The sequence below is a fragment of the Mizuhopecten yessoensis genome, unplaced genomic scaffold (assembly GCF_002113885.1).
Source record: "Mizuhopecten yessoensis strain PY_sf001 unplaced genomic scaffold, ASM211388v2 scaffold9615, whole genome shotgun sequence".
In the NCBI taxonomy this organism is placed as follows: Eukaryota; Metazoa; Mollusca; class Bivalvia; order Pectinida; family Pectinidae; genus Mizuhopecten; species Mizuhopecten yessoensis.
The window spans coordinates 713,260-728,824 of NW_018408136.1; the positions used below are offsets into that span (position 1 = coordinate 713,260).

Consider the following 15,565-nt stretch of genomic DNA (forward strand, 5'->3'; position numbering starts at 1 on the left):
ACATAATTTTAGACAGATACTAATAATATAATTAATTTATACATCAGACATCAGCCGTGGACCCGGTGACACGTTTACCTCCGGACTGGTCTTTTTTTAGGCCACGAAGGTTACATGTACCGACATACCTCCTGTTGAACAACAACATGAACATGTACTTCTCTGACTTCTACTGTCACCGTGTCAATCACAAGGTCCAAATTGTCTTGGTGGTCAAGGAAAGCCCGACTGACCGCTTCTGTAGACAACGACTCGTGCTTGTTGACCAGACCAACAATCCGTTTCTAACGAGAGTGAGATGCGGTTTCACTGAAATCGTCCGAGTGACAATGAACGTTACCGTGGAAGTATTCTACACCGAGGACGTGCCGGTCAAGGCCTTGCACAGTCACGGCGATGCGTACTTCACCAGGACAGAACAGAAAGGGAACGCTTTGTCAATGATAAACGGCATTCCGAAAAATAGCAACTGTCGGACATGTAATTTGGATTGCTTTCTTCTCGCTCACAATATGTTGTGATTCGTTAATTGGTCTTTCACCAATTATTTTTCCTATAGTGAATAATGTTTGTTGAAACACCTGGAAGTAATTCAATATGACAGTTTTTTTATATTATACAATGTACTGGCATTTAAACTTCTTAATGGATCATATTTCCTACAACTATATTTGCGTTATATCTCGGCCCTCCTAATGATTCTAATAGTCGTCTAGTTAAAATCTCTGTGTGTCATGTTAATATGGGTTCATTGAGTAACAAATCTCATATTCTTGATGCCAAACTTTCTGATTTTGATCTTAGAAGTACAATAACACTGGATAAACTCATGTTACACCAATATATAAGGACAAGTGGTACAAAATATAGAAGTGACCCATCTAACCACAGACACATATCAGTTACTATTTTTAGCAAATTGTTTGAAAAAAATGATTTTAAAATACACGTTAACCAAACAGGTAGAGCTAGTTTGGAAGACAGAGAAAGGTAATTATACCAGACAAAGTAAGTAATGAAGTTCGGTTTTGTTTAGTTTTGTTTACCGTCCTATTAACAGCTAAGGACATTTAAGGATGTGCCTCCATATGTGTTGGGTACGCGTGCTTGTGTGTGTGTATACGGGAGACAGTGTATGTTGATATGCTAATCTCCTTGTGATAGCGCGGATCTGATGCCGACTATCTCGCTAGAGCAGAGAAAGGTAAGTATAACCGACAGAGCTAGTGTGGAAGGCAGGGAAAGGTAAGTATAACCGACAGAGCTAGTGTGGAAGGCAGGGAAAGGTAGGTATAACCGACAGAGTTTGTAGTCAAGGGTAACATATATCTACCAGAAAGGTAGGGCTAGTGTGGAAGGCGGGGAAAGGTTGGTATAATCGACAAAGTTTGTAGTCAAGGATAACATACGTATACCAAACGGGTACAGCTGGTGTGGAAGGCGGGGAAAGGTTAGTATAACTGACAAGAGTTTGTAGTCAAGGGTAACATATGTTTACCAGAAAGGTAGGGCTAGTGTGGAAGGCGGGGAAAGGTTAGTATAACTGACAGAGTTTGTAGTCAAGGGTAACATACGTCTACCAGAAAGGTAGGGCTGGTGTGGAAGGCGGGGAAAGGTTAGTATAACCGACAGAGTTTGTAGTCAAGGGTAACATTTGAATAAGAGTAGGGAGTGTGTGCAATCTGAATTATTGGTGAAACACATCAGTGATTTATTTAATAACTGAAGTTAAAAGCTCACACGTCGGTACATTATCATCGCTATACTTGTTCATCGGCTTTCGATTAAGTTATGAACAGGAATATCCAGCTAACTCGAATAAATGACAGGACACAGTTGTACAAAAATAGAATTCGTAGAAATTCATTCAAGTTAACCCCATGATATTAGGGGAACATGTACTTACAATAACACGAACACGTATACGGATATATATAGGCTTGCAACAGCAAGGGGCATACATGAACGAGGACGGGTGCCTTTGGAGACACCGTCTGAAACAAATTTATATAGGTATTAATATTGTGATATTTAGAGGCATTGTTTGTTGGTAATGTATAATATGCGTATTGTATCTTTTTAACGATACATGTTATTGAATTGATGAAGTTTGATAAAGTTGTAAGGTTTAAACACATATGACGGAGTCGAGTGGATGGCAAGATATGACCCAGATGTGTTGATACATGTAAAGGACTAAACATAAACCATGTACTGCACAGGTATTTGGATATACTATATGTTAATTGGCAAAACGTTGCTGCAGAATTATTAAAGTGTTTGATTAGAGTGTTTTAATTGGTATATTGTATTTAATCCAAGTGCTAATACATACGGGGGATGGATGGCGGTGGCGTAGAAAATTCACCCGCAGGTAATGAACAGTGGACTTGTCGGTAACTCGATACCTCGTATTATGTTCCGTTTAACAGTCTAAATACACATGTACAAAACAGATGTTACATACCCGGAAGTGCTGGACTGAGAAAACATACTGCTATTTGATTTCTGTGTCTATCACATAAACATCTCTTTGCAAGATAAGCGTACTTCCTGAAGTTTTTGTTGACCGGCTATCACGTTGAAGATTTGGTATGACATTGAGGTGAGTTATATTTTGTATTCATAAACGTTTATGAATCCACTGCAAGAATTAAGGCATACACAATACAGTACTCTAGATGTTGCATAACACGCTGGAAACGCCTTGACTTATAAACAATTAGATATCGGTTGTATTTGTTCGTATGAGAAAAGGTTATACAAATATCGAAGATACATTACGACATGATCCACCACTACATACCCGACATAATTATGATAGGGAAGTAGTATTTTAAGTTTGAGAGAAATCAGTTCAATTCTTTCTGATACAATATTCAGAACAGACAGTCAGACGTTCAGACGGGGTGATTCCAATATACCTGAAGAAGAAGTAAACCGTTTCGGAGATATAGCCTTTTTCTTTCTTACTCCGTTTGTTCCAGTTCACTCAGCTTTAAATGAGTACGTCGTTGGGCAGTGCTAGAATTGTTGAATACTAGCTGTGAGCGCCGAAATGACAGCACCGGTTGTTATCCTCCCATGGAGTTGAGAAAGATATTGGCTTGCCCTATAATCACGGATAATAATTTGTCAACCGCTCCAAGACAAACTAGGTTGTGATAAAGCGGTATTTATGCATCTACTCGCTATAACACAAGACGACACAATACGGAATATGAATGAAAAGGGCCACCGTCAAAGAGGGTGACTAAGCAGTTTTTATGAAATTTGAGGAAGTCTTCCGAATCAGAAATATAGCATAAAAACATAGACATAATGTAGAAGTAACTTGTACATATCATAAAAAGCCAATGTGGGGTAAACAAAACAACGCCACAAAGACATTGAGAATATCTTCCCCAAATAAGGCATACAAAAACCTCGAATTATTATTATTACTATCATGCAGATCGTTGAGAGTGATTTAGAAAACTGATTGAAAAATGCAGGCTTTTGTTTTGCTTTCATTTTAGATTTCAAACATCGTACAATATATTTTGACTGATGTGTACCAATACATAAAGAAATTAAATGTTCTTGTTGTATTCCCATTTGTTTTGGTTTTACCGTTATTGTGTGTTCGTATTGGACTTGATTTTATATTGCAGGTATTTATTTTCACAATTTTAATTTGCGAAAAGTCAAATCATAATATGATTCATATACTTTCATGGATAAGAAAAAGAATGTAAAACGCGAAAATTAAACAGGTTTACATTTTTATATCTATCAATATCAGCTATTGCTTTAACTAGTTATTGCAATTTGTGAGTTATATGATTATTATATTTTTGTAAATATTGCATAACAGTTTTAAACTATGTATATTTTTTGTTGAACAGGCGTACAATTCTGATGATGCCAGAGCAGTGGATATTGTCTTACATGAAACATGGCCCTTAACATCACACACTGGCAAAACGAAGTTAATAGCGAGGACGGCGAGGTAGGGTACCATGAAATATATTTTCGTTTTACTGTGGTAATTTGTTACATTAATCTACAGAAAAAACTAACTAAATTGATAGCAATAATTACTGTAAAAGCATAATATTTCGTTGGGGATATAATTTCGTTTATTTCGTGATTTTATAATAAAAAGCCCGATATATCATCCAAATGAAATTTTAAACACACAAAATATAAACTAAACGAAAATATTAAATAAATCTTTAATCTTATTATGAACACATGTTGTCAGCAAGATTAGATTATATCTTAATATCAGACAGTTTACTACCAAGTCTCACATCTTCAATAATTGAACCAGGTTACCGCTCTGATCATTCTATCTCTACCATACACTTGTCTTTTAATAACTTCATACGGGTAACTGGTTTATGGAAATTTAATAACTCTTTTATTTGATGCTGAATTTTTAAATCTTATTAAATCAATAAAAGATAATGTCAAGCTGCAGTACTCGATACCTGTTTATAACACAAATATCAATAATATACCTTTAAATGAAATAGTATTTACCATTAACGATCAACTTGTCTTAGAAACTCTTATGATGGAAATTAGGGGTAAAACAATATCATATTAGAGCCACATTAAAAAAAATTAACGAGAGAGAGAAAACTTTAATCAATGAATGAAGTTAGGAATTTAGAAAAAACAGGACCTAACAACACATTTTAAATGATGTAGATGATAAAAAAAGGAATTAGAAGAAATAAGAAAGCACAAAATTACAGGAAATATGATACGTTGAATTACTTCTAGAATAATAGAAAAACGGAAATGGGAATAGACACCAACCGTAAATCTGAGTTTCAAATAACTTTACGACCAGTGTTTAAATGGTAATCTTAGTACATAATTGTTTGTATATGGAATTGGCTGGGAAAAAATAAGTGTTAAAAACAGAGGCTATATCATTCTTAAGATTTGTCTAAAATGTTGTCATTTTGATATTTGGATGGATGAAGATATATCTTCGTGCATACGTTTTACTTTATAATAGGAAAAAAAGGAAAAATGTTCATTACATTTGATTCAAACGAAAATGGCTTTCCAGTTCTAGTTGTGAAATACTTACATTTGTTCCTTGAGTTTCTCCTCACTTTGAAGTTCTTTTGCTTCAGAGTCCGGTTTCCAGATCCGGTTTCCTAAACGGAACTAGGGTATGGTTTCAAGTCCGCTTTTCTTAATTAGGATCTCGAAAAAAGGAACTAGCTTGAAGCTGAAATACATCTTTTCATTCACAGGTATCTACACTGACTTTGAGAAGTCACACAAGCAACAACCCATCCGCTTTGGAAATAAACATCAAACGAAAAAAAGACCCTCTAATAGATTTCCTATTTTTGCAACTATTCAATAATTTGAGTCATGCGATATTTCAATCCTTCTTTCGTGCGTCACAATGTTGCTCTTTTACGTGTCCTGATGACGTATTGGGGAGATCCTTAGTAATCGTTACCGTGTGCGGTGTCAAAACATTGGGTACTGATACAGGTGTCTCGTACCACATCCTGATGGGAGGCAAGGCATTAGTTAACCTCACAGGCGGTACGTATATTTATTGCTAGGGTTACTGTTGGTGGTATAGAGCAGAACGTGTCTCATTTATTCCCCTCCCCCTTCTTTTCTTAAGTTTCTGACAGTTTATCCACTAAAGAAGGAAAAGGGGCACTAGTAAATCAAACAAATGTCCATTCTCAAGTCGGAAATTATTCACGTAGGGGACAAAACAATTCGAGAGATGTGTAACATTATTATGATATACATTGTAATGTAAATAGCTTGACCGTGCAAGTCATCCCTAACCCTAATATATCAAATTAGAACTATATCAAAAGAAAGAATAATGTTTTGGATATTGTCACTGGTCATTTGACTTTTTCTACCACAATACGGTGTGTTATTCCACTATCAGATCATATTGTATACACATGCAGACTGTTAGATAAGTATGAGTATTAACCACATGTGGTACATGCATATGGTCTTCAAGTGTTTAAATTTGCCGAGAAGATGAACTTTGATAGCGACTACTTTTTTCACGCGCTTTGTGCAACGTGTTTTTTTCTTTACGTTGTCCGCTGTCAACATGGCTACTTTTCTATTCATCACTTAGCGGGAGGCAGACTGTTTACGATATGCTTACGCGCGTATGCTCCGCAATTAATTGATATTAAATTAATGCAATACAGCATACTCTCAATATTTGAAGACGTTTATCTACTTTATTTTGTCATAAAGTTTTTGTCGACCGATTGACTTTGAACATTATAAAATTTGTCAAGTCATTTTTGAATATCAATGATTGACATTTTACATATGGGTCATATCAAGCAGGTCACGCTCCAGCTGTTTCCGACTGAGATTGTGGTTAAAAAACAGGTCACACTCCAGCTGTTTCCGACTGAGATCGTGGTAAAAAACAGGTCACCCTCCAGCTGTTTCCGACCGATATTGTGGTAGAAACTGTTCACACAACTCGTGCTTGTTGGATGTAGTATGTATTTTACTCTCGTTAGTTAATTTTCAAAAGTTACATAGAGACACTCGCTAAAGCTCGTGTCTTTTGTAACTTTTGAAAATTCACTAGCTCGAGTGAAATTAATACCACATCCAACAACCACTCGTTAAGTAGCCTCTATCTACAATATATTTGTCCAATCTTGGCTAACCTTCATCTAAAACCTATACGTGTAATGAACCAAGTGGTTTACAGTCAAACTCTTCCGTCAGTCTCAGGTTAGATTGCTGTTTCTACGACAGTATACGTTTCTGAGGGATTCGTAGTTTCCGTTTTGTTTTGACAGAATTATTGCAACTGTCAGAACCACATACCAAATCTCATTATACGTGTATCTCCAAAAACAGAAATATTGAATATAATATCGTATGCATTAAGCACTACAAACTACCTTTTTTATTTTCAATCATTAAACAGGTGTAACAACCAACCACGTTATGGTTAATATACAACCGCTTACAACATACCTAGATCTAATGGCAGATGCGACAAATAAGGTAAACACACCATTTACAAGTCATCCTGATTTTACTTTGAAAAACATGTCTCCCTTGATGTCTTTCCAAAAAATAATAAAATAATCAATATAAAATACGGCTGAAGATCTAAGCTGGGATAATGTTTTGGATATCTACATCATCTCTTACCTTGTGGTTAGTACGCGATTGTATTAACATATAATACATTCGTACATGTAATAAGATTAGCTCAATGTGAAAAGGAAGTAAAAAAATATCAATGATTGTAAAGGAGAATATTAGTTTTGTGCCGACCATTTTGCATATTTATAAGTAATATTTTGAGATGCTAAAATTCATTTAACCTGTCTACATATTAACTCGCTTCTGCAGATACCGTATCCTGTGGACGTGGTTGGGGTCGGCCCGTATAGGTACATGTTGACAGACTTGAATCAAGGCGGCGAACACACGGACGGCGTCATCATCTTCCTGCACCAGATCCACCCTCCGGCCGCGTGTATCATGTTCAAACATGGTTCCAAAGCAACGTATGAGATCCCCTTCGACCTGAAACCCGCCACAGAGTATAAACTTCAACGTTTCAGAATCCACAAAAGCCACGCCATGGATGACGTATATATTGAAAATTCACACTCAAACGTAACAACGTTTATTACATGTAGCTGTATCCAGTTTATCAAATGATAACTATGGTCAAGTTGTACTTTTACATTTATTCCATACAACAGAGTCAATCCAATTTAGTTGAATAAATAAGTGTTAGTTGTGTTTTCGTTGAATATCAATATGTTTTTTAACCAGTTGTATATTTGATATATTATAAAAAGGTAAGGTATTACCTGCTAGAAATTTATCAGATGAAAATAAATTACACCTGTATGCTTTAATGGTTACTTAATGACAGGTGGGGGTATATAGTGAAAAAAAAAGTTAAATAGTCATGTGTTCCATCAGCGTTTACATTGTATCACTGAGTTATTATGGTATGAACCTTAATTTACTGAAGAACCATCAGGTTTTAGATCTTGCCAATTCCTTTAATTTTACTTTCGCTTCTAGATGCATCGCCGGGATATTATCTTTGTTTAAAATAATGTATTCGTCAATTGTATGTACATTTTCGTGTACATGTATATACATGAACTTGAAATCATGGAAACAACATATTAATTTATTTACACCCGGCGCTACGCTCGATTTTACAACTAGATGAGCGGGGAAGATGTATTTCTAATAAAGCCGTATAAGAAGCATGATGGTCTCGATATTCAGAACTTTCTTTTTTATCAAAATAAACTTCCCTGCCTCTAGCATCGGCAGTTGATTCGATAATCACGTTTTGCTCCTTAGATCACGATTTCTCGGAAAGAAATTTATGTTTACGGACAATACGGACAATGTCTCGAGAGATTACTTGTGCGATATAAATATGCCCATTATTTTTCCTGGTAGTTTTCGTAGATATTAACCCGGTTCTCACTTTTAAAACGTGACATTGTTTTGATTTAACCTTAATTTTACATGAAAAGTGTCGTCAAAATCAGTATGTATACTGCCTGTTAGACATAAAAGTTACTGTGTGCTGTATCATAGTCTTTGGGCCGATAGTAAGACAGTGTAGTATGTGTTAATGACGCCTGCAATGTTATGATGTTTACATGCATATGTTACCCGGTGACGTGTATATACTTCAGATATGACGCAAGCTGAGGTGGTGGAACTCTACAATAAGGCTGTACATTTTTTGTCCAGACAAAAGCCAAACTATTCGGACATTTCTCATTTTTATCGTAATAAGTCTGAAAAGTACTTTAACAATATTATGAGAACAGATGGTGTGATGCACAAGTACGACAAGAACTGGGGAGGGGATCAAGCCTCCACACTCAACAAACAAGTGCAGGGTCTGTTCTTCAGCACAACTGTGAACCAAGTGACACGTTTACCTCCAGACTTTTCCTATTTCGGGCCAGTAAGGCTACATATCCCTACATACTTCCTGTTAAACAACAACATGAACATGTATTTCTTTGACTTCTATTGTCACCGTGTCAATCACAAGGTCCAAATTGTCTTGGTGGTCAAGGAAAGCCCGACTGACTGCTTCTGTAGACAACGACTCGTGCTTGTTGACCAGACCAACAATCCGTTTCTAACGAGAGTGAGATGCGGTTTCACTGAAATCGTCCGAGTGACAATGAACGTTACCGTGGAAGTATTCTACACCGAGGACGTGCCGGTCAAGGCCTTGCACAGTCACGGCGATGCGTACTTCACCAGGACAGAACAGAAAGGGAACGCTTTGTCAATGATAAACGGCATTCCGAAAAATAGCAACTGTCGGACATGTAATTTGGATTGCTTTCTTCTCGCTCACAATATGTTGTGATTCGTTAATTGGTCTTTCACCAATTATTTTTCCGATAGTGAGTAATGTTGGTTGAAACACCTGGAAGTAATTCAATATGTCAGTTTTTATATGTTATACAATGTACTGGCATTTAAACTTCTTAATTGATCATATTTCCTACAACTATATTTGCGTTATATCTCGGCCCTCCTTATGATTCTAATAGTCGTCTAGTTAAAATCTCTGTGTGTCATGTTAATATGTGTTCATTGAGGAACAAAACTCATATTCTTGATGCGGAACTTCCTGATTTTGATCTTAGAAGTACAATAACACTGGAGAAACTCATGTTACACCAATATATAAGGGCGAGGGTGGTACAAAATATAGGAGTGACCCATCTAACTACAGACACATATCAGTTACTATTTTTAGCAAATTGTTTGAAAAGAATGTTTTTAAAATACACGTTAAATCTCCCGAGAGATAACATTCTCTTTAAAATTTTTAACATAATGATTTAAGTGAATGGAAAAAGAAACAGGCCAGAGGTTGGCTATAACTTTAAAACAAGTGTTGTGATTTTTAAAAAAAAAATATCTTTCATAAACAAATTACCAAACATTCATTAGCTGTATAGTTGTTTCGGAATTCATAGTTCATAGTAAGGTACTCCCAACATTAGTATATGGTATCTTACATTCGTAAAATTGCCATGTAATACAATCGAATGTGGTTTTACACCATAAGTTTGGTTTGGTTTAGATGCATTTTGTTTAACGTCCTTTTTACAGTTAAGGTTATTTAAGGACGTGCCTCCATGTTTTGTTTGTTGAGTGTCGAGGCCTGCTCCCCTCCCCAGTTATTGTAGTACTTGTGCATCACGCCATCTGTTCTCATGATATTGTGAAAGTACTCCTCAGACTTATTGCGATAGAAATGAGAAATTTCCGAATAATAGGGCGGTAGTCTGGACACAAAATGTACAGCCTTAGTGTAGAGTTCCCCCACCTCATCTTGTGTCATATCTGAAATATATACACATTACCAGGAAGTATATATAATGCAAACAACATTAACACAGACTACACTCTCCTACAATCAACGCAAAGTTAGGATACATCACAAAATGACTTATATGTATTTCAGACAGTACACATATTTGCTTTGGCGCCCAACTTTTTATATAATTTGGAGTTTTTTGTTTGTTTGTTTGTTTGTTTGTTTGTCTGGGGTTTAACGTCCTCGCCGCGACAGTCAGAAACGAAAGAAGACAGGAAACGAAAAAGATCCCAATAGTGGCAAGTGGGGCAGCAGTTCAATTTTGGTCTCTTCCATGTCCTCTTCGTAGAAGACACTGAGGAAAAACCCCGATTCTACGATACACCTGTATTGGCAGGTATATTCTTGATCTCTTCAATGTCCCCTAAATAAAAAGTAAGCAAGAAATCATCCCCGATTCTGCAGGGGGGTGGGGGCTATTCATATTAACACATACCGTTATATATAAAATGTAGTTCAAATGACTTATTATGTCAACTACGAAAACCATCCAGGCACAAAATTGGGCATATTCAGCATATTCCGAAATGTCTCTCGAGACACTAAGTAGCTTGTCCGTAAGTATCAGACTTCTTTCAAAAAAATCATGACCGACGGAGCAAGAACGCGATTATCGAATCAACAGCAACCTGTAAACACTGACGATGCTAGAGGCAGGGAAGTTACTATTACGAAAGAGAAAGTCCAATATCTGAATATCGAGACCATCACGCTTAGAGATAAATCTTCCCTGTTAATCTAGTTGTAAGATCGCACTTAGCGGCGGGTGTGAATAAATAAGTCTGTAGTGTCCCTGATTTCAATTTCAAGAGAGTAAGTATCCGGCGATATTTCTAAAAGCGAAAGTAAATTTGAAAGAATTTGAAAGGTCTATCTCCTGATAAGTTAAGAATCCTACCGCATTTATTCTGTGATTCAATGCATAGGCTAATGGAAGCCAAGGCTATACAATTAGTTATTATTCAAAATGTACTCCACCTGTCATTAAGTAACCGTTAAAGCACTCAAGTGCGAGGAATTACTTAAGACAGATAAGTATTTGGCAGGTAATTTTTTTATGTATTAATTAAAAAAGAAACATTATATTTATATTCAATGGAAAGGTAAGTAACACTTATTTGTCTATTGAACTACATTTTTGATTTTGTTGTAAAGAATAAATGTACGAGTATAACTAGACCATACAAACATTTAATACGCTGGATACACTTACATGTAGTAAACGTTGTTACGCTTGAATGTGAATTTTCAATATATACGTCATCCGTGGCGTGTTTTGTGCAGACTCTAAAAAGTTGTTGTCTATACTCTGTGGCGGGTAATACCCATACTCATACATATCTCATTAGGAAATCTGACCATAATCAGACATATGGTCAGATGTTCCTCCAGTTGTTGTATATACATATATATATATTATAAAAAGAAAAATTCTTAGAAACGATGAAAGTACTAAAGACTCGTTGTTAAGATTTTTTCTTTTTATAATATTTCTTCGTACGTAAGGATTATTTTTCTGATTTATAACACACACACACACACACATATATATATATATATATATATATATATATATATGTATGGGGCTAGGAAGTAATTCTTACAGTGTATATATATACAGAGATAGTATTTATGAAATCTTCTCAAATAATCTTCAATTTGCCTTGCTAAAATATTTCGTGTTTGTAAAAGTTATTCACTGCCGTGACTGGTATTTGGCTTTTCAAACATCTTGATTAGTTAATGTATTGTGTTAACCAGAAAAAAAGAAAGTTATCAACTTTACTTTTAAGTATCACTTTTTTGTAATATTTGTTATTTTCAATTGACGTTTTTAATCTTCCTCCATATTCTTATGAGCAAATAAAACCTTCAATGAAACACTGACTTCTATTGCAAAATGAAACAATACCGAAATCCGACTGGTTCGCCCGTTGTCAGTATAATGTGATCGGGTATTGTATCATGCTGGGTGTCCTCGGCAGTATGTTTCAGTTTGGTAGCAATATAAAGTCGGCATCAGTTCCGCGCTATAAGAAGGATACAAACCCGAACAAATCGCATCCTCCCAAAACACACGCATACACTACACGTATGCATCTTGCACACAGGTGAGGCCGTCCTTAAATGACCATACATGTAGCTGTTGATAGGACGTTAAACAATACTAAACCAAACCAAACCGAGCTAGATATCAACTAACGTAAGCCGAAAAATCGAGGACGTCGTAGAAACCCGAAAGCTAGATAGCATAACGTAAACCAAAAAAATCGAGGACGTCGCAAAACTCGAAAGCTAAATATCAACTAACGTAAGCCGAAAAAATCGAGGACGTCGCAAAACTCGAAAGCTAGATATCAACTAACGTAAGCGGAAAAATCGAGGACGTCATCAAAACCTGTAAGCTAGATATCAACTAGCGTAAACCGAAAATCTCGAAAAACCCAAATATGTAAGAAAAAATGTTATTTATTGTACATATAGTTGTTATTGTAGAGTTAATATACATTACAACTTTTTTTTAAACGTATTTCATCACAATTCTATTACATTACTGTTTTAAAACGAGAGAGTAGCTAGAAATTGTTAACTTCAGACGGCAGCGAATAAATATTATTCTCCTCAACACCATCAAGACAAGTCCAGCTGTTACTACATGTACTCCCGCCGTCCAAACCCTGACACGTAGTGTGTTACTGCTCCCGCAGTCCAGACAACCCTCGTGACGTCATCTGAAAGTATAAATCAAAGGTATTATGACGTCATCAGGTAAGAGGTCACTCAGTACAAACCGTCCCAAAAGAACCGCCCCAAATGGCAAAACCGCCACAAAGAACCGCCTATGCTACTTCAAGGTTATGATGCTTGTTTATTCTGTTAACGCTTGTTACCTATAATGACAAAGGTATAAAGCCCATTGTCTATATATATAGCTTTATTGATGTCTCCCTTAACAGTATACGTGTGTGAGTCAGCTAGCTGTGGACGAACATGAGAAGCCTAACAACGTACCCGGACACATACACATTAGATTAACGTTTAGAGTGGCTGCCAGGATACACACGTACCGGGACATGTCGTTTACACCTACATCGGCAAAAATGATATTTAGCAGGAGGTGAGTGCTAACTGACCGTGTTAATTGACAATTAACGTACACTAGATCAGTATAGCATTACTATATCATTATAATCACATACGGTGTTTAACTGCAGTAAACATCGGGTGCATTGATGTTATAAATATTAACTTCCTTGTACACAATGATGTTGTGAATTTCATACGAACATTTTTTTTATAATTTTCAACGCAATAAATGCTACCTGACATTTAACATGGATGATAAGTTAGCTTAAACTTCATGTGTATTTCTTGTAGAACATATGGTGTCATTGTATGCTGTCATTGTTAAATGAGTGTAGAGGGAGTCACAGGACCGGATCACCTTTGAATGTCCAGGTACTTCATGTTACTTAGACACAGGTAAAGTAAATATGTATTGGGTTATTGTAATAGAGCTGATTAGGAATGCTGATGTTTTTTAATTTTCATTTGTTGGTTGCTGACAAGTGCTAAATTAGACCATTAAACAAAACAGTTAGCTCCCAACGTCGAGTTATGGTGATATTTTTATCAACAAAATGACTTCTGATAAAGGACGCTCAGGTGTTATTACAAAGAAACGAGGTCACACGAGCGATAAACGCTTTATGACGGGTTGACAATATTTTTTGATAACGATAGTCTCATTGTTACGTAATCAGAAAGCACTTATAGATTAATAATTACGAAAAAAACGAAAGAAAGTTGCTGCTAATTTAAGTATTGCAAGCACGGTGATTAAATGGCAGTAAACATACTGATGATTTACATACTTGTTATATACTCGTGGTTTGATTCATTTACAGTCACCAATAACACTGTAAAATTGAACAGTATTATTTTCAAACATTTAGTAACAAATCATATTATCGTTTCAAGATATCGGACTATAGCTTTCTTTGGAAGTTGTATTCATTTGTCAAATACATGAAGTCCATTTGGAAAGTGCCGACATTGAGACGCGTTGAGCAAGAGTCCTGGGCCCGGTCCGCCGGAGAGGGGGTCGGGATAGCTGTGTAGCTCACGCAGAGAGGTGACATGCGCCTTTTGCTGGTGGTTATCGCGAATAACAATGCGACCGTCAACGTACCAGATATGTGTTTGTTCTTTCTTAACCACGGGTCTTACTGTACACTTCCATCCGCTGTTTCGTCAGTGCTTTATTTATTTGTGTGGTTTTTGACCAGACTTTTCACCTTTATTCGACTTAATCGGGTTGAACCTTGCCTCGTAGACTGTAGCTCGCGTGCGCTAAGATAAATGTCTCAAGGTCGATCAGCACTTTTTGGACCAACTCGATGTGTTCTGCTGATATCGCTAGGAAATACCGCTACACCGAGCGCGTCATTACAAGTTATTAAGATGATATCATCAGTACTCTCTCTCGTTCCGTCTCAAGGATACCGCGGAACTAAAGACAATTACGTCGGAAGTATCTTTCCATTTCGTCAACTCGATCTTTTAATGCTACTTTCTCGGCCTAGAGATTGTCAATACCCATTGACGGCTGTAAAGTCTGTTTTAATATAGCATTGTCCATAAGTATGCCCACTACCTGTTTGATCGTATGAGGGTCCCCGTGTGCACTTAATGTTTCGGCGCGGTTTTTGCCTATTTTTGGGTAATTCAGCTGCCATTTTACAGTAATGGAATATAAAGATAATGTCAATCCATGATATAAACACAAATAGATATTTTGCGTATATGAGTAAAGTCAATATTTAGTATCGCTCGGTAAGGCTCGTACACACATGTACGACTGCACGCTTTTCTTTGGGTCACTCACAGGTACGGAATGAGAGCTAAATAGTTAGTCTGTACTTGTAGAGTAGATGATTCAACATATGCAAATTAACGTGTATCTTTCCTCCTCCTTACTCACTCGTTTACATGGCCATGTCCCGTATCACGGCCCCAGCAGCTTATGTTCTCAGAGCAAATTAACGTGTATCGTTCCTCCTCCTTACTCACTTGTTTACATGGCCATGTCCCGTATCACGGCCCCAGCAGTTTATGTTCTCAGAGCAAATTAAC

The 15,565-nt window shown here is 36.5% G+C and overlaps 1 protein-coding gene across 6 annotated transcripts in view; it reads left to right on the plus strand.

The window, feature by feature from the left end:
* The first annotated feature begins 834 nt into the window (after positions 1 to 834).
* LOC110458476 overlaps positions 835 to 15,565 on the plus strand; it is a 24,524-nt gene continuing 9,793 nt past the window's right edge. Inside the window, exons 1-7 of one of the 6 annotated variants that reach the window (XR_002463797.1) lie at positions 835 to 2,605; positions 3,888 to 3,991; positions 5,259 to 5,562; positions 6,953 to 7,032; positions 7,387 to 7,544; positions 13,387 to 13,547; positions 13,808 to 13,912. Coding sequence is in view for 3 of the 6 variants with exons in the window: in XM_021510192.1 (XP_021365867.1) it covers positions 3,938 to 3,991; positions 5,259 to 5,562; positions 6,953 to 7,032; positions 7,387 to 7,701 (753 nt within the window). In the remaining 3 variants the exon portion in view is untranslated. Of the gene's footprint in view, positions 2,606 to 3,887; positions 3,992 to 5,179; positions 5,563 to 6,952; positions 7,033 to 7,386; positions 8,364 to 13,386; positions 13,548 to 13,807; positions 13,913 to 15,565 lie in introns of those variants that run through there. The other 5 variants (XR_002463796.1, XM_021510192.1, XM_021510194.1 and 2 more) reach the window with 5 other exon arrangements.